This window comes from Sus scrofa, chromosome 4, assembly GCF_000003025.6.
Source record: "Sus scrofa isolate TJ Tabasco breed Duroc chromosome 4, Sscrofa11.1, whole genome shotgun sequence".
Classification (NCBI taxonomy): Eukaryota; Metazoa; Chordata; class Mammalia; order Artiodactyla; family Suidae; genus Sus; species Sus scrofa.
In genome coordinates, this window is record NC_010446.5 from 55,603,632 (window position 1) to 55,622,509 (window position 18,878).

Below are 18,878 nucleotides of genomic sequence, written 5' to 3' on the forward strand. Positions count from 1 at the left end.
GTCACAGATGCAGGCTCAGATCCAGCATGGCTGTGGCTGTGGTGTAGGCCAGCAGCTGCAGCTCTGACTCCTAGTTTGGGAACTTCCATGTGCCACAGGTGTGGTCTTAAGATGAAAAAAAAAAAAAGCTTGTTGGAGCTCCTGTCATGGAACAGCAGAAATAAATACGACTAGGAACTATGAGGTTGCAGGTTCCATCCCTGGCCTCACTCAGTGGGTTAAGGATCTGGTGTTGCCATGAGCTGTGATGTAGGTTACAGACTTGGCTTGGATCCTGCATTGCTGTGGCTGTGGTGCAGGCTAGCAACTGTAGCTCTGATTAGACCTCTAGCCTGGGAACCTCCATATGCCTCTAGTCTGGCCCTAAAAAGCCAAAAAAAAAAGCATCTTCCTGACTCATACAAATTGTAGAAACATAGAATTCAAGTATTTGATAAAGACATTGTTTTTTAATTACCAATTTTTTATTGATGGTCAATCATTCAGTGACAATTAGTAATTGAAAAAGTAGTCTGCATAGTTATTTGGTTTATTAGTAGGTACAGATTCAGATGTAAAATTAGAAGAAATTGTTCTAAGTATAATACTACTGGGTTGTGTCTATTCCTCAGATGCTTTACATAATTTCTTTACAGAAAATAGTATCTTCCCTAAAAAATCATTTGAAAATGTTTTTGTATATAGATGCATCAAAGCATATGCACAAAAAAGGTTGGATTATTGACTTCCACTTCCCTTCTCTTGGTGTATGTTTGTTCTAACAGAGATTTAGTTCGTTGTCATACAAATCCCGGGAAGAAGACCCAACTCTCACAGAAGAAGAGGTGAGTTTTGTTACTTTTTATTTTTATTTTTTATTATACTTGGTTTACAATATTATGTCGGTTTCTGCTGTACAACAAAGTGACCCACTTATAATATATATTCATTCTTTTTCTCACATTATCCTCCATCATGGTCCATTACAAGTGATTGGATATAGTTCCCTGTGCTGTACAGCAAGATCTCATTGCTTATCCATGCCAAATGCAAGTTTGCATCTACTCACCCCAGACTCCCAGTCCATCCTACTCCCTCCCCCTCAGCAAACACAAGTCTGTTTCCAAGTCCATGAGTTTGTTTCTTTTCTGTAGATAGGTTCATTTGTACTTTATATTATGTTCCACGTATAAGGGATATCATGAGTTTTGTTGCTTTTTTTTTTTTTTTTCTTTTTAGGGCCGTACCCGCAGCATATGGAGGTTCCCAGGCTAGGGGTCTAATTGGACCTATAGCTGCCAGCCTACGCTCCAACCACAGCAACAGAGGATCCAAGCCACGTCTGCTACCTAAACCACAGCTCACGGCAATGCCAGATCCTTAACCCACTGAGCAAGGCCAGGGATCGAACCTGCAACTTCATGGTTCCTAGTCAGATTTGTTTCCGGTGAGCCACAATGAGAACTCCTGTTACTTTTTAAATAACCAGATAGCTCCTATAATAAAGAATAGAGCAGACAAAAACAGAAGGGGAAGGGGAGAAAAGAGGAATAGGAAAAGAGAAATGTAAGTATGGGAACTTTAATCAGTGAGAAAGTCCCTGTTTAGACGAAAGTTAATAGTGGGTTGGAAAATGCAGGAGATTGGAGTAGGTGGGTGTAGAGAATTTGCTTTAGTCTGGGAGAAAAGCTTTAGGAAATTTGGAAGACATTGAGCAGGAAACTTTAGGAAGTACACTTCCAGCTGGAAGTAGGGTAAGACATGGCCACCAGCAAGAAAGGATGATATATTCTCCTGGGCTAAAGATGGCTCGTTAAACTTTCAGTGAAGCGTTTAAAAATGAAAAAGCCCGATTGGACGCCTAGCCTCGGAACTTCCATATGCTGCAGGTGCAGCCCTAAAAAGACGAAAAAATTTAAAAAAATAAAAATAAAAAAATAAATTGTAAAAGCCACTTATTTATGTTACGATGTCAAGCTAGGCTCAGAGAAAGCCAAACACCTTAGTGTATCCAGCTGCATATAACCGCTTTCTGGCATGCCTCGCATAGTAGAATTTGCACAGGTGCAGAAGCAATGTACATATGCAGGAACATCGCTTCTTATATAGTATTTGCAATATTAAATATGAGGCTGGAGGGAGTTCCTGTCATGGCTCAGCAGTGACGGACATGACTAGTATCCATGAGGATGCCGGTTCGATCCCTGGCCTCGCTCGGTGGGTTAAGCATCTGGCGTTGCCATGAGCTGTGGTGTAGGTCACAGACAGTGGCTTGGATCCGGCATTGCTGTGACTGTGGCGTAGGCCAATGGCTACAGCTCTGATTCAACCCCTGTCCTGGGAACTTCCATATGCCATGGATGCGGCCCTAAAAAGACAAAAAAAAATTTTTTTGAATTAAAAAAAAAAAAGCTAGACTTTCAGCCCACATTGAAAGTCCAAGGTGCTTTTCTTAGGTAATGTTGCCCTACCCTCTTCCTATTGCCAGCTCCAAGAGATGGACCTGCCATCTCTCCACCTGGTGGCACAAGTCAAAACCCTGGGGTCATCCTTAACACCCCATTTTTCTCACTGTCCTCAGATAGTCAGTAACCAGTCCCTTCAATTCTATGTTTAAAATAACTTTGCTGGAGTTCTTGTCATGGCTAGCGGTTAACGAACCCAACTAGTATCCATGAGGACGCAGGTTTGATCCCTGGCCTCGCTCAGTGGGTTAAGGATCCAGTGTTGCCGTGAGCTGTTGTGTAGGTCATAGATGTGGCTTGGATCCCAGTTGTTGTGTCTGTGGTCCGCAGCTGTGGCTCTGATTGGACCCCTAGCCTGGGAACTTCCATATGCTATGTGTGTGGCTCTAAAAAGACAAAAGACAAAAAAATAAATAAAAAAGTAAAGTAACTTTCCTGCATCGCCCCACCCACACCCCGCACCCTTTTCCACCTGCATTGTGGCCGCCCCTCTGGAGACTAAGGCAGAGCCCTCCCACCGGGGCCCGTGGCAGCTCCTTTGCCCCCGCCAGCATTTTTCACTGTAGCAGAGCCATCCCATTTGAGAAAGAAAGTAGAATTAAGAGACCTAGAAGCTAATCCTTTAAAATCAATCCAGACTATGTAAAATTTTAAATTACTTTTCTCTTACCTTACATTTGTTTGTGGCTTTTAAAAAACAGGGCCAAGTTCTACTGATGAATGCTTAACACAGAATAAAGAACGGTGATTCCCACATACTCATTTTAAGAAGATTTAGGAAGAATGAATATGGAAATTGTTTATTTTTATATTCATGTAATGTAACAGTATACAGTCCAGACTAAAAATGAGACTTGAATTTTAAGTACTATTATCCCAATTTAATAAAATGATGGGGAAATGGTTGATTACAAAAAGAAAGGAAATGAGGAAAAGGGAGTAATTTATGAGCACCTAGTAACAACTTTAGACTGAATAATAATGAAGATTTTAAGGAGAAAAATTGGCATATGTACAGGAGGTATATGGAATGACTGGCCAATGGGGACCTGCCATATAACACAGAGAACCCTACCCAGTATTTTGTGATAAACTATGTGGGGAAAGAATCTGAGAAAAAATGGATGTGTGTATGTGTATAACTGAATCACTTTGTTATACAGCAGAAATTTTCACATTGTAAATCAACTCTTCAATAAAACTTTAAAAATGAAAAAAAAAGAAAAATTGGAAAATTAAATGGCAAAGAGGCTTGAAGAGAAACCTATTTCAGAATAAAAATAATAGTCGTAGAAGACAAATATTTAAAAGGAATATCAGAAGACTTGAAAAACGATTAGAGTTAAAATTTACAAAGACACCCTCTGCACATTCGGTTCGTGTCCAGAGGTAATGTTAAGTTGCAAGTTAAAGAAAGAGCCTGTAATTTAAAAAAAAAAAAAAAGTAAAATAAAATAAAATAGGAGTTCCTACTGTGGCACAGCCGGATCGGTGGCATCTCTGGAATGCTGGCACCCAGGTTCGCTTCCAGGCCTGGCACAGTGGGTTAAGGATCTGACATTGCTACAACTGTGGCTTGAATCTGATCCCTAGCCCGGAAACTTCAAATGCCATGGGGTGGCCAAAAAAAGAAAAAGAAAAATTAATAAATAAAATTAAAAAGGCTGTAAATGCCAAGAGACCCAACAAGTAGGAGGCATTAATAGCAGAAACCATGGGGAGGAAAGTAGAGAAGAGAAACAGAAACCAGAAACGGTAGAGAGGGACCCACTCTTGTTTCCCTCGTAGGTAAAGGTGTGTTTGTCGTCTTTGATGTTACCCCTGAAAGTAGGAATAAAAATGAGATGCTGGCTACCCTCTCACAGTCATCCATGACTTACCCTTTTATAATCTGTCCACATTTTTGGCTTGAACCACCTTTTAAATAAAACTTTCCATATGTTTTCATCTCACTATGAAAAGTGGAGGTTTTTTTATTTTATTATTAGTCCTAAATTGAAAGAAATTCTCATTCTTCATTTTGAAGGTCATTTTTTCATGGAAAACCTCTAAGGTGAGAAGGTTAATTTGATAGTCATGAAAATGGTCTGATCAACAGGGCAAGAGTTTCCCAAAAATTATTTCTCTGACTGGAAACCTTTGGCTGGTGAAGGCCTGGCAAATCTGAGCCACCAGCCTGTAGTGAAAAGTTCTCATGCAAATGACCAGTTAACATGCATCAGGCGTGACTTAAGAAGCTTCGGAGGCCAGCTGGAAGCTTCCTCCGCAGTATGTGAAACGTGTGAGAGCAGGACAGTCTCTGCACTTGCAAAGCCAAGCATCTGTCAGCAAGTATGTTCACTTATTTCCTGGGTGTTGGAATAAACCAATGGCTACGGCAAAGATAAATACAGGTAACGAAGGATATTTTTACTTCCTTCCAACCATGATTTCTAACAATAAAACAGTATCCCCTCAGAGTCTCAGTCCATTTATTTTTATTACCAAAGAAAATAAAATCTCTCCCGATATGAGTGCTATATGAGATTTATTAGGGAGACTGAGTAGGTAGGTGTGCTTGGAAAACAGCCTTCTCTTCCCTCAGGAAGGAGGGGTCCCAATGAAAAACATTTAGCCTTGCTTGTAAATGTCTATTTAACCAACAGTATGCAGTGAAATTTTTTTAAAAGTAGTAGAGCAGTAGAAAATGATTCTCTGACAGATGTATGTATATTGGCAACCGGAATCCAGGAACTACTCTTTTGAACCATTGTGATACAGGAAAAGTGTATCAAATCATCTAGTTCAGAGTTTCTCACACTTCATTGGACATCAGAATCAGCCCTTGTGAGTCCCACCCCCAGAGTGTGTGATTCTGTGGTTCTGGGGTGGGACACCAGAATTTGCCTTGCAAATAGATTTCCAGATCCTGCCGCTGCTGGTTTGAACCCCCACTATTGAAAATCACTAGTCTAGTATATGTTTTCTACCCTTTTTGGTAAAATATCATTCTTTTTTTATGATTAAAGTATGGTTGATTTACAGTGTTTCTTCAGTTTCTGTTGAACAGCAAAAGAAAAAAACAAAAACCTGATGCTGCTGGTCAGGTGCCTGGGGGGCTTGAGCTGCCTACTCTACCTGCTCTCCTCAGATCCCTCAGCAGACCTGGAGGGAATCTGATTTTCATGGAATGATGCTAATTGCCAAGTTGTAGATAGCACATGTAATTGTTCTTTAGTTTTGTACTTCAGGATTAGGACAAATAATGAAGGACCAACTTCTGGGTATATATTTGAAGGAAATGAAATCACTATCTGGAAGAGGTAACTGTAACCCATGTTCATTGCAGCACTATTCACAATAGCCAAGTCATTGTGTCCATTAATGAATGGATACAATGTAATTACAATAATGGAGTAATAAAGAAAATGTAATTTTTGTACACATGCACACATACATAGGTATACATAATTAATGGAATATTATTCAGCCATGAAAAAGAAAAACCCTGCCATTTGCAGCAACATGGGTGGACCTTAAGGACACTATTGAAATAAGTCAGACAGAAAAAGACAAATACTGGATGTTTTTTATTTATGTGGAATCTAAAAAAGCCAAACTCAACAAAATTTAGTGAAAATAAATAAATAAGCCAAATGCATAGAAATAGACCAGAATGGTGGTTGCCGCAGGCTGGGGAGTAGAAGAAATGGGAAAATGCTGGTCAAAAAGGGTCAAACTTCTATAAGTTCTATATATAATGTACAACATGGTGACTGGAATTGATAAGATTGTATTATATACTTTAAAGGTTTTATTTTTGTTTTTGTTTTTTGTCTTTTTAGGGCTGCACTCATGGCATATGAAAGTTCCCAGGCTAGGGGTCAAATCGGAGTTGCAGCTGCTGGCCTACACCACGACAACAGCAACATGGGATCTGAGTATATCTGTGACTACACCACAGCTCATGGCAATGCTGGAACCTTAACCTGCTGAGCAGGGCTAGGGATCAAACTTGAGTCCTCATGGAAACTAGTTGGGTTCATTACCACTGAGCCACTGAGGGAACTGCCTGTACTTGAAAGTTGTTAAGAAAATAAAGTTTAAATGTTCTTATCACCACGCACCAAAAAAAAAAAAAAAAAAAAAAAGGTAATTGCAGTAATGGAGTTAACTAACCTTCTTGTGGTAATCATTGCACAGTACTTCACAGTATGTGTATCAGACCAGCCTCCTGTATACCTGAACCTCACATGTGTTAAATGTCAGTAAGAACTCAATAAAGCCTGGGAAGAATCAGAAAAAAAATCTTAGAGTTCCCATTGTGGCTCAATGGTAATGAACCCAACTAGTATCCATGAGGACTCAGGTTCAATCCCTGGCCCTGCTCAGTGTGTTAAAGACCTAGTGTGTTGCTGTGAGCTGTGGTGTAGGTTTCAGATTTGGCTCAGATCTGGCGTTGCTGTGGCTGTGGCATAGGCCAGCAAGCGACAGCTCCGATTAGACCCCTAGCCTGGGAACTTCCATATGCTTCGGATGCAGCCCTAATAGGGGAAAAAAAAAAATCTTAAAGGGACACACACACTCACACATTCCCCCCGCCCCCCAATAATGCTTAAGACTCTAGTTTGTCATTAAAAAGGGGGCGGGAGGGGGAGGGAGAAATCAAGCTTGAAGCTTCTTTATCACTTCCCACCTGTTTTTTTTTTTTTTTCCAGATCTCAGCCATGTACTCATCAGTAAATAAACAAGGACAGTCAGGGAACAAATCGGGACAGTCACTTAAAGCACTGGAATCCACCTACACCTCCATCCAAGTGGCTGCTCAGAGGTCGCCCTCCTCCTGTAACGACCTCTATGCTACAGTTAAAGACTTTGAGAAAACCCCAAACAGCGTCAGCACACTCCCAGCAGCAGGGAGGCCCAGCGAGGAGCCGGAGCCGGATTATGAAGCAATACAGACTCTTAACAGAGAGGAAGAAAAGGCCGCCCCGGAGACCAGCAGTCACCGCAGCCTTTGCCCAAAGGAGAATGACTACGAGAGCATCGGGGACTTGCAGCAAAGCCGGGACATCACCAGGCTCTAGCAGCCAGACTGGAGGATGGCTCAGCCAGCGTAGGACCAGCTGTCGGGGACAGTGCCGCTGCAGAAAAGAAGCGACGTCAGCCACTCCTTATATGCTGCTTTAGGAAACGGAAACGATTGGAGACTCCAGAGCTGCTTGTCAGTTTGGGGAACAGTGAAGGTACATACCCTGCTGCCAGGCCCTGGCACACCCCAGCACACTGCCCTTCCCGCCCCCGCTCCTTCTGGAAGGATCTCAGCTGTCAGCAGCCTCGCCCTGTTCATGAAGGAACCTTTGCAGTGCGGAAGAAGGGCTCTCATCACAAACCACAGCTCACCTCCCTGAAACACTGCCATTCTCCGGAGCTGGGGTTCCCTTTTGGCTCTCTGCTCCTAATGGTAAAATGAATGGCTTTTTCCCCCCCTGGAAATCTGATTTATAATGGTTCTCTCCAAGGATGTTCTCCCGCAAGGCTGGGCCTTGGCCTTCAGCACAGGTGTTTGACAGTGGTGAGAAACTGCGGTTGTGGTTTGTCAGCTCCCCGCCCCCCTCAAAGGGCTGCAGCTGGGAATCGGAGCCCAGCGGCTGGGGGCTGCGATGGGGGGGACACCGCTTGAGTTCCTTCGCGCTTCATTCCTTCTGATTTTGGCACTCCATGTGTGCAGCCTCTCCCAGAGTACTTGAAGTCATTTTTAGATGCTTTATTTTATTTTTATAGTCAAAATGTTTTGGTCCCCCTGTATTTGAAAGCCTTCAGAGCCTTTTCAGTATTTTCAGTGAATACTATGGTACTTCTGTACTTGTTTTAGCCCAGAGCTCACTGCTCCAAAACAGAGAGCCTTAATCTCTATCTTGGGACACAGACCACACATTTGGCTGGCAGCCACTGCATCCATCTCCCCAGGGCTTTGGACTTGAATGTGTACTTCTGATGATCTCTGCTGCCACACCAAAACGGAGTGGAATTTCCTAAAGGAACTGCTACCCTAAGGTAATCTATCTGAGATTAAAATATAAACATTTATTTTTCTTACATAAATTTATAAGGTATTTTATGTTTAACGCCTAATTTCTAGAAAGTGCCAGATAAAAATGTATATTAACTACTTTGATTTTTATGTACAATGATTTATATTGTCATTTTGAAAAGACACCATAAAGCACATAAGCTGGATAATTTCAAGTGGCTGTTACCTTTTTTCTTACCAAGTGTTTAAAACATGGAAAGTTTTTAAAGACTCAGTTTTTCAAATGGTACTTGGAGCCTCCTGGTCAAAATCGTCTGGCTCCCTGAAGAAATAAGTGGAGTAAACATAAATGATGATTTTCAGTGGTTTGTGGTGGGCAATATTGAAATGTTTGAAACAGTAAAAATGGAAAGAGGAACAGGGATGACTAGGGCTGACTGTGAATGTTTAACCTCATGAAGGTATTATAATTCCATTAAGTTTGAGCCACGTTTTTAAGAAAAAGATGATGAATTCTGCAGCCCAGTGCTTGCAAATGTAAATTGCCTATTGGGAATTTTTTCTTTCCCTTCATTTTACAAAAATTCATGGCTGAAATCACTCAGATTAAGAGCTCAGCCTGGTTTGAATTGAATCATCTCTTTAGATTTTCTAAAGCCAACATTGGGAAACTTGTTCACTTTTGATTTCCAAAGGAACCTGCTTGAAGTGCTATTATGCCGTGTGGGCTTCAGAAAAGGAGCTTTTCCTTCACTGCTAAAGAAAAAACAAAAAGAGGCAATTACTCTATACCCCTGTGACATCTGTGACTTTTCAGATTGAATAATCTTGCTGTTTTCATTCATTTTGACAAAGAATGCAATTGAGACAATGAAGCATCTTGAAAATTGTAGGGACCAGTTCCCTGGCATGTTTTTTCCATCCCTTGCATTCATGGGCTTGATTTTGTGACTGCTCTGTAATACATTTCTGAAATTGTAAAATAGCTCGGTTGGGGTCAGTTGATTGGTTGTGGTTATTTTTCAATCAGCCTGGTCTTTCCTGTGAAGACTCATGTGCAGAAAGCACAATCATCTTTGATGAGAAGCTCCTGGCAGAATAACCTTGGATGGGGAGGGAGTTTATCAAGAAGGTGCAAGCCCCACGCTCTCGAAATTCACATCTTTCTTAAGCACTGTTTTGCCAGATGATTCTCACTGCTTAGTGTGACTGAATCTAACCCAACAATCTCAACGTCCTGGGGTTGCTTTAGTACCGGGTGACAGCCATGTCACAGTGCCCACTTACTTGTGAATGCTGCAGTTGTGTCCTTTGTGAATACCTGACTGCTCAAAAGTTGTATTTCATGATGTCTTATTTATTGCCAGAAAGTGGGTATGATCTCTAAAAGGCAAGACCATTTCTAGAGCAAAAAGCTTTTTTTAGGTCATGTTATCTTGAAGTTTCATTATCAGAATCCCCCCAGAAATTTTGAAATAAAAGGCTGTGCCATATGGCCAATGAAGTATGCAATGAAATCTCTCTCTTGATTTGAGAAGCTGCACTAAGTTGTGACATAAAGTGTCGAAAGGAATTCTAGGGAGTTGCCTGGTTGCCTAGTGGTTAAGGATCGAGGGTTGTCACTACTGTGGCTCCGGTTCCATCCCTGGCCCGGGAACTTCCACATGTCACAGGCATGGACATCAATCAATCAATCGATCGATCAATAAAAGACCTCTAGGAAAAAAATCCTAAAAGTCCATGAGGGTTGGGATAGGGCTCTGCTCTTTCGACCATTGGGTACCTTACTTAAATATATTTACTGATGTAGCATCACAGTTTTGACTCTATAGTGCAGTATTTCATGAATTCCATCCCTTTTTACTTTATTTGTTGAAAGTGCTAGAATCTTTGATTTGGAAGCCTATGGCTTCTTTTAAAAAAAATTCATCTTGAATTAAATGCTATACAGTTTAAATGTATGAAAACTAATTATCAAAAAAAAGTTTACTGTATCTTTAAAATTCAGCTTTGACATCCATATTAGATATTCATTCAACTATAATAACCTAGATTATGTGAAATTATGCAAAAAGATAAAAAGATTTAGAATTTTTTTTTTTTTTTTGGTCTTTTTGTCTTTTTAGGGCTGCACCCAAGGCACATGGAGGTTCCCAGGCTAGGGGGTCGAATCGGAGCTGTAGCTGCCGGCCTACACCAGAGCCACAGCAATGCCAGATCCAAGCCATGTCTGCAGTCTACACCACAGCTCAAGGCAATGCCGGATCCTTAACCCACTGAGCGAGGCCAGAAATTGAACCCGCAGCCTCATGGTTCCTAGTCGGATTCGTTGCCGCAGCGCCACAATGGGAACTCCCAATTTTTTCTGTCATAAATCAGAGTTAGAAGCCATCTTGCCTAAAGGCAGGATCTTTGTTTTTATTCAGACATTTTGAAAGTTTTGAAGAATTTTTTTATGCTGCTTTTACTGTTTCTCAAATATCAGCAGTAAAGTATAACCTGTTTTATGTGAAATATTTAAGGAAATTCTGAATTCTAGAAGAAAGGTGTTTTTGCAGATATGTTTGCTGCAAACCTTTTTTTTCCTGCCCTGCACTAAATGATAAATGACATCATTAGGTCTATTAAAGCTTGTGAAGGTACCACTCTCCTTTGTGGAGAAAAAAGGCTAATTACTGATTTATCTGCCTTTGAAATCCAAGAGTTAATTCTGATTGAGTGCTAAATTAGCAATAGGTAGTCAACACAAAGAACCAAAACTTAACATCAGCATGTCACTCAATCTATTTTTTGTATTTGATTTCAATTTTCAAATTAGAGCATTTACTTACTTTTACCAGTAACTATATCATGTGTGTGTATGTAGTGTGTGTATATAGGTAGATACACAAAATACATACAAACACACATGTATATATATATGCACATGCATATATATACATACATATATATATGAAGTTGCTCTGGTACTTAGGATACATCCTGTTATGTATTTTGAATGTTTATTCTGCTAGTGTGATGACTGTTGTCATAAAAGCAGAACAGAAGAAATGGTTCTTCAATCATTTTTATTTGGTAATTACAGGAAAACTTTAAGCTGACCTCATTTAATCTTTCAAATTAATGAATTCAAATTTTAAATTATGTACATCATTCTCTTAGCAGAAAAACGGTGGTGTATTTGAATAGTTTTAGTCATGCAACTCCCTACATGTCCCATCTGACAGAAGGAAGTGAAAATAGGTGTCCTCCTCAGACAGGTGTTTGAGAAGAGATTTGGCAGAAATCGACAAAAAGCCACATGAGCCAGGATGGCACCATGGTGAGGTGACCCCACCACCACCACCACCAGGTGGCAGAAGCAGAAGCTCACATGGGGACATCTTATTTCACTTTCTTTAGAAACCATGAGATTTTAGCACAGAATTTAACAGGCAGCTGTAGAGAATGGCATGCAGTAGAGCTTCTCTGATGGGGAAGTGAAGGGACTATAGAATCTCAGAGCTTGAGTTCAAGACTGACTTAGGATTTTGTAAATGAGTAAATGCCATTTTTTTTTCAGTGTTCCTGGTAATGGTTAATATGAGTCCGTGTGGTCTAGTAAAGCCATTCTTTTGAAAGTGTTGATTTCTGGTACCCCAGCCAGCTTCGCTTTGGCAGCTGGAAGCACAGTAGGTATGGATGGTTATTTCCTGGAAATCTTGACAGGCGTACTGTACTGTGTCACTGGGAAAAGTTAAAGTGTAATGTTTGGTGTTAATAAATGACTGATGTGAAAATAGGAACATGCGTCTCTACTATCAAATATGGCTTTATTTGCAGTGAAGTCTAAATGTCTTGTCCTATGCTAGTACTTTCTTGCTCTGTATTGTACCTTTTCTTCAATACATTATACCTGACAGTGTCGTTAGACAAGTTGTACACACTTAGAAAAGTATTTGACTTGAAGAGATCCATGCAGAAACTGTGCTAAATTGGAATCTTCATCTGGAATTACCAAAGTAAATTAAATAAAATCATGGTCCAGAAGAGAACAAACATTCTTTTTTCTTCTCTATGGCTCATTTTAAAGTTGTGTTTACATCCAGTCTCTGATATTTATGAAGTATTTTGTTGTTTTTTTCAGGTTCTTCTTTTCTTTAACTAGTAAGTTGTAGTTAAGGTTTTCTTAATGCCAGATGAAATGAGACATACAATTTTTGCTTTTGAAAAAGGCATTTGAAGTATTCAATTTGATAATATATTTCTCTCAAGGCAATTAGATTTTTAATTTTTCTTGCTCCCCACTTATAAACTGTAGGTGTTTTTGAAAACTGTATTGTGCTCCGTCTCAGATCACCTTGTGTAATGAATTATAGAGGTTGGTAATTGTCATTCTTCATATTTCTGTATGTTAAACTGGCAACAGGAAAATGTCTTGATGTTACCTTTTAAATATTGCAGTGTATCAACATGCCTCATGTTTTCAGGGAAAGTTAGAAATATAAATGAATGAATAGGAATTTGCATTTCATTGTGCGTGCACTTTTTTCCCCATAAAAATACTTTCCCCCAAAAGTGATATGTTATATGTTAGGGAGTCCCAATCAGTTTCAAAGTACTCCTCTTACTCAAAAATACTCAAAAATAATTCATGACAGTTGGCATCACTCTGATTCATTGTCTCAAAAGGTCTTTGTGTTGGTCAACTTGTCCAGTTCACAGAGGAGCAGGAAAGTGGTTTTCAGTACTGGGAATTTTTTAACCGCTGTCACTTCTCATAGCGCCACCCCAGCCCCTCTGAGTCTGCTACTCTTAGGATGTTCTATTTCCTCCTTTCCAATCCAAATTACCCTCTTGGTAGCTCAGACCCTGCCTGGCAGCCCAGAACCAATCCCCACCACCCGCATGCAAACAGTTCTGGCCAGCTGACATTTTTCAGCATCACAAGCAGCCTAGATAAGGATAGATCCACCCGCAGAAGCAGATGCCAAGGGTTATTTGTCATGAAATTTGTTAAACCATGTACACTCTTCCTTATATCTTTCATGAGCCTGGTTGGCACTAAGGGGCCATGGAAAAGAACTTGTAAAAAATTCTGTTGAGGGCGTTCCCATTGTGGCTCAGCGGGTTAGGAACCATCTTGTTGTCATATCTGGTTTTATTTTGTTTTTTAACTCAAGAAGTGGGAAACCATGAGTGTCAACAGACTCTTTCCTTTTCTTTTTTTTAAGTTTCAGGAGAAAAAGAAATGTAATTTTAGCTCCCCATTGAGGAAGCAAAGGCTTCCCTGAAAGACAGCAGTGCCTTTCCTTAGGCGAAGAGACTGAAACCAAAGGCGTGCATTGTGCTCTGAACATTCCTTTGACAAGTTTTTCGTGTGTTTTTCAGGTAAAACCCATAAGTGAACCTGACAGGATGATCATGGCCCATCCAGTAAGCTTGCTTGTTTTTTTCACATCTTTTTTTGCTTTTTAGGGCCCCACCTGTGGCATAGAGAAGAGTTCCCAGGCTAGGGATCAAATTGGAGCTACAGCTGCCTGCCTGCCTGCCACAGCCGCAACTACGGCAACACAGGATCCGAGCTGTGTCTTCAGCCTGTGCCGAAGCTTACAGCAATGCCAGGTCCTTAAGCCACTGAGCAAGGCCAGGGGTCGAACCTGCATCCTCATGGATACTCGTTGGGTTCGTTACCACTGAGCCACGACGGGAACTCCTCTATCCTTTCAAATAGGAGCTTCTCTTGTTTTTCCTGGAGCCTCACTAGAAACTTAATTCCTGTGGGCCCCTTGGTGGCTGCCTGCTCACATCCTGGAAAACTGGCAGGACGTTTAGCAGTGCTCCCTTCTTGCGGAGAAGCTCGAAAAACTTGAGAAAGTTGAATCTTACATCCAAGTCAACAAGCGCTGGAGAGAGTTCTGTAATGTCTCATATTTTGACACTTTGAAAAAAAATTTTTTTTTTTTTTCTGAGTACCAACTATGTCGCTGATTGGGGTAGGGGGCAATCAAGGCAGGGATTAGAAGTAAAATTTGAACTAAGATTTCCCGCCCCTGCATGCGTGACTCTGGAAAATGTTTTATTCCAACACGCTTCCTAGCACCCTGAGTCTGTCTCTTAAGGAACACTCTGTAAACATGTATAAGATTGAGAAAAATTATCTCTAAATTATTGTTTAGGTATTTTCTTCTTGGTGAACTCAGGAACAAATCTTGTTCATGGATAGCATAGTATAGCTACTCCAGGCAAAATCTGTAGGTAACTAGAGGCATCCTTTCAAATATGTTTCCTTCTAACTTTTTTTTAAACTGGGGAAAGAAACGCTGCATAACGAAAACACAAAACCAACAAAAGACTTCCATGCACTCTTTCTAGACAAACATAGCATCAGTCTACCATCTGGCCCAGAATGTTTATTTCTCACCTAGAGTATTTCAACAATTTTTATGGGGGAACAAAAAGCACACTTTTTACTTCTTAGAAATGTGAATTGAGGTACTGAATTAAATTCTCAGAGGAGACAGTTTAAAGAGAAGCATTGGTTTTGAAGACAGGCTCCTGGCTCCGTGGTCCCAGTTCCAGCATTGAATTTACTGTGCGACCTTGAACAAATGATTAACTACTCTGTGCCTCAGTTTCTCCATATACAAAATGGGGATAATGATACCAACCACTGCCTACCTCATAGGGATGTTATGGGGACAAATGAGATACTATAAATACAAATGCTTTGAACTCTGGAAGAAAGGTGCTATAACAATTAAAATTGTGTTGTTTTTAATGATCCAATTATTAATTATGTTTAGGGTTTAAGTAATAGCAATATGGTTAGTCATGTTAAGATTAAGTTTCAATTTGAGGCATATTTATGATTCTCTTCTGTGGCCAGATCTTGATCATTGATCCAGTAATGGTACCTAAGGAACTGAAACAGATATTTGTTTTCTGTGTTTTTCTGCTCATAGTATTTCTATTCTGAATGTTCCCGAAAGGCTGAAGTTTAACTTGTCATATCTTATAGTTTACATGTAATGAACTTTATTCAAGCTGTATATAAAAGTATAATTACATGTAAATAGCAGGTACCTTGTAATTAAAGGCACTTATCAAATTGTCTTTGTTCTTTTTTAATTGTAATAAAGGTCAGTTTTCTATAAAAGCTTGTTAAAACGCCTTTGGTATTTGGGAAGATCAAGAATGGCTAGTTTGGGAGTTCCCATTGTGGCGCAGGGGAAACGAATCCAAATCCCACTACTAACCATGAGGTTGCAGGTTCGATCCCTGGACTCACTCAATGGGTTAAGGATCCAACCGACATTCCCTTGTAGGTTGCAGACACTGCTCGGATCCCGTGTTGCTGTGGCTCTGGCGTAGGCCAGCAGCTGTAGCTCTGATTCAACCCCTAGCCTGGGAACCTCCATGTGCCTTGAGTGCAGCCCTAAAAAGCTGAAAAAAGAGAGAGAGAGAATGGCTAATTTATATGCCTTTAGTGCATCACCAGGGTTTGGGGTTAACACTGAACTTGCCACCTTGCAGGAAGAAGTCTGTGTCCGATGAAAGGAGTCACAAGTGTTTGTTGGAGTCACAAACACTTCAGAAAAGGACCTGAAGTTTAAACCCCAGCTCCATGGTGACTTTAAGGAGGCTGCGGAACTTTTTTCCTACCCCTGTTTTCACATAAGAAGTGAGGGCTAGTAGTTTAGTACCTACTAACAAGGTTGTCTTGATAATCCCCAGTGAGGTAGTGAGCGTGGCACTTGTACATGCTAAATGCCTTGTAAATGCTGTCAGACCTTCTTCACAGCCAGTCTGGGAAAATGCTGATGGCCTTATGGGTTCATCATAACATCTACCAGTCACTCCAGTGAAGAAATGCAAGCTGGGAGCAAATCATGCCCCAGGCCAGGAGGAAACCCCACCTGCTTGAGGGCCAGGGGTGTATGATGCAGCAGGAAGTCTTAGAGCAAATGGTTGCCCTCTTCCTAATCACAGAAGACAGACCCCACGGGGCTGGAAAGGGCATGATCCTGTCTTCTTTGTATCTGTGCCCCTCTACTCCAGGATACCCCCAAACCCATAAATTGCCTCTTATAAGATCCCCCAGACCCAACCCCTTCTCTGGGTCTTTTTCACGATCCTCCTGCCCCCATACCACCCTCACCATTATAAATACTGTTCCCAGAGTTCCCATTGTGGCTCAGTGGATTGAGAACCTGACATAGTCCGGCAAGAATGCAGGATCCACCCCTGGCCTCGTTCAGTGAGTTAAGGATCTGACATTGCTGCCGTGTAGGTCACAGATGAGGCTCAGATCCGGTGTTGCTGAGGCTGTGGTGTAGACCTGCAGCTCCAGCTCCGATTCGACCTCTAGCCCAGGAACTTCCATAAGTCACAGGTTCAGTCCTAAAAAGTAAATGCATACATTCATGCCTACATACGTATCTACATATGCTGTTTCTAACTTGGTCCAGGCTGACCTGCCTATTTCTAAAAGGAACCAACGCCTCCCTGCGCAGTAGATTCCCACCCCGACTCACTCCAAGACGAGTGTCAGTTTGAGGAGTCTTAAACCCAAACCGCCCTTGGTGCCACCCTTGACTCTCACAGTGGGCATTGCAAACCCAGGCGAGGCTGCTGGGGGTAACTGAGGTTAGAGGAGTCAGAGGAAGGGGGAGAGGGGTCACATGAGCCACCTCAAGACAGTGACTGCAGTGGCCTTGCTGCTACCATGTCCACAGGCCACATCCAAGTCTGAGCTGCCCCCGGGGCTTTGCTTTCTTGCCCGTGATGAAATGATGGCAACCTCAAGGCAAATACAGGAAGAGCCTGGTCCACTCCGTTTCAGACCCTGGCTTCACTTCCTACTATGTGGGGGAGGTAAGATGTGTGAAAGTTTCATCATATGGAACCACCCTTCTTTCTTAGTGTTGAAAATTATTCATTCAGAAATTGGCACAACATTGTAAATCAATTACATGCTAATTTTTTTTAAGGATTAAACAATAAATAAGTAGGAGTTCCGCTAGTGGCTCAGCAGAAATGAATCTAACATCCATGAGGACGCAGGTTCAATCGATCCTGGCTTCGCTCAGTGGGTTAAGGATCCAGCATTGCCACGAGCTGTGGTGTAAGTCACAGACACGGCTCAGATCTGGTGTTGCTTTGACTGTGGTGTAGGCTAGTGACTACAGCTCCGATTTGACCCCTACCCTGGGAACCTCCATATGCCTCAGGTGTGGCCCTAAAAAGACAAATAAAATAAAATATAAATAAGTAAAACAAAAAAATCATTCATTCATTTCCCTTTCTACCTCTGTGAACCTACACTAGGATTCTTTTTAAGTTTTTAAAATAACTCAGGAAATTACTGTCCCTTAAATCTAGATAATTCTTTTTTTTTTTTTTTTTTTTTGCTTTTTAGGGCCGCACTTACCGCATATGAAAGTTCCCAGGCTAGGGGTCTAATCAGAGCTACAGCTGCCGGCTACCCCACAGCTCACAGCAACGCCAGATCCTTAACCCATTGAGCCAGGCCAGGGATCAAACCTAGTCTTCATGGATACTAGTTGGGTTCGTTAACTGCTGAGCCACAGCAGAAACTCCCTTAGATGATTCTTAAAATCTCAAGGCTGGACCTCATGGTCTCCAGACCCAACTGTTTACCAGGCATCACATCTGTTTCCAAGATTTCTCCATCTGCATGTCCTGATGTCATCTCCAAAGTGATCATTCTGGAGTGGAGAGGATTGTTCCAAGCTGGTGCCTTTGCCCTTTGAGGCTCGGCTTAGCTTTTAAGTGTTCCTGTGGTGTATCCACAATTTCCTGCCAACAGCAAACCCTAAATACATGTCTGGTCTGATCTGAATTCTCATACCTCTCTGTTATGCATAATCCTATGAGCCTCTCTTGGACTAGTGTTTATAAATGCTTAGGATTTTATACTTGAGCTCTTCTCCCCAAAGCCCCTCTGTGACTGTGAGTTTTCTGAAAGGGTGTCAGAGTGACAGGGTAGGGACATCCTCCAAGTCAAACCAGCCCCAAAATTGGTGGCCCCGGGAGGAGGGGAAACATTTGACATGTAGATAAACAGCATCACAGCCCAGCAGAATTGTCTCTAAAACAGACAAGGCGTTCAAAGCACACAGCTTTAAATACTCAAGTCCAAAATAAAAAATAATAATAATAATAATTGCAACATCACAGTAGAGAAACAAGCGAACAGGAAAACAAAAGAAACCACAGAAAAACCACTTGTTGATTCAGTTCATAAATATGTACTGAGCACTTACTATGGGCCAGGGGCTGGGAAGCAGAGAGAGAAGAAAGACAAAGCCCTGCCTCATCTAGTGCATCTTCTGACAGCTCCAGCACTTACCTTTGAATGCCTGACATGCACACTTAAATGTTCAGGTAGGGAGTTCTTGTCGTGGCTCAGTGGTTAA

The 18,878-nt window shown here is 41.4% G+C and overlaps 1 protein-coding gene across 3 annotated transcripts in view; it reads left to right on the forward strand.

The window, feature by feature from the left end:
- The window catches only part of PAG1 (phosphoprotein membrane anchor with glycosphingolipid microdomains 1), a 168,403-nt gene extending 152,808 nt beyond the window's left edge, over positions 1-15,595 (forward strand). For all 3 annotated transcript variants that reach the window (XM_021089173.1, XM_021089174.1, XM_021089175.1), the window contains 2 exons: positions 765-824; positions 7,142-15,595. In XM_021089173.1, the coding sequence (XP_020944832.1) occupies positions 765-824; positions 7,142-7,510 (429 nt within the window). In that variant the 3' untranslated portion in view covers positions 7,511-15,595. The remainder of the gene's footprint in view (positions 1-764; positions 825-7,141) is intronic.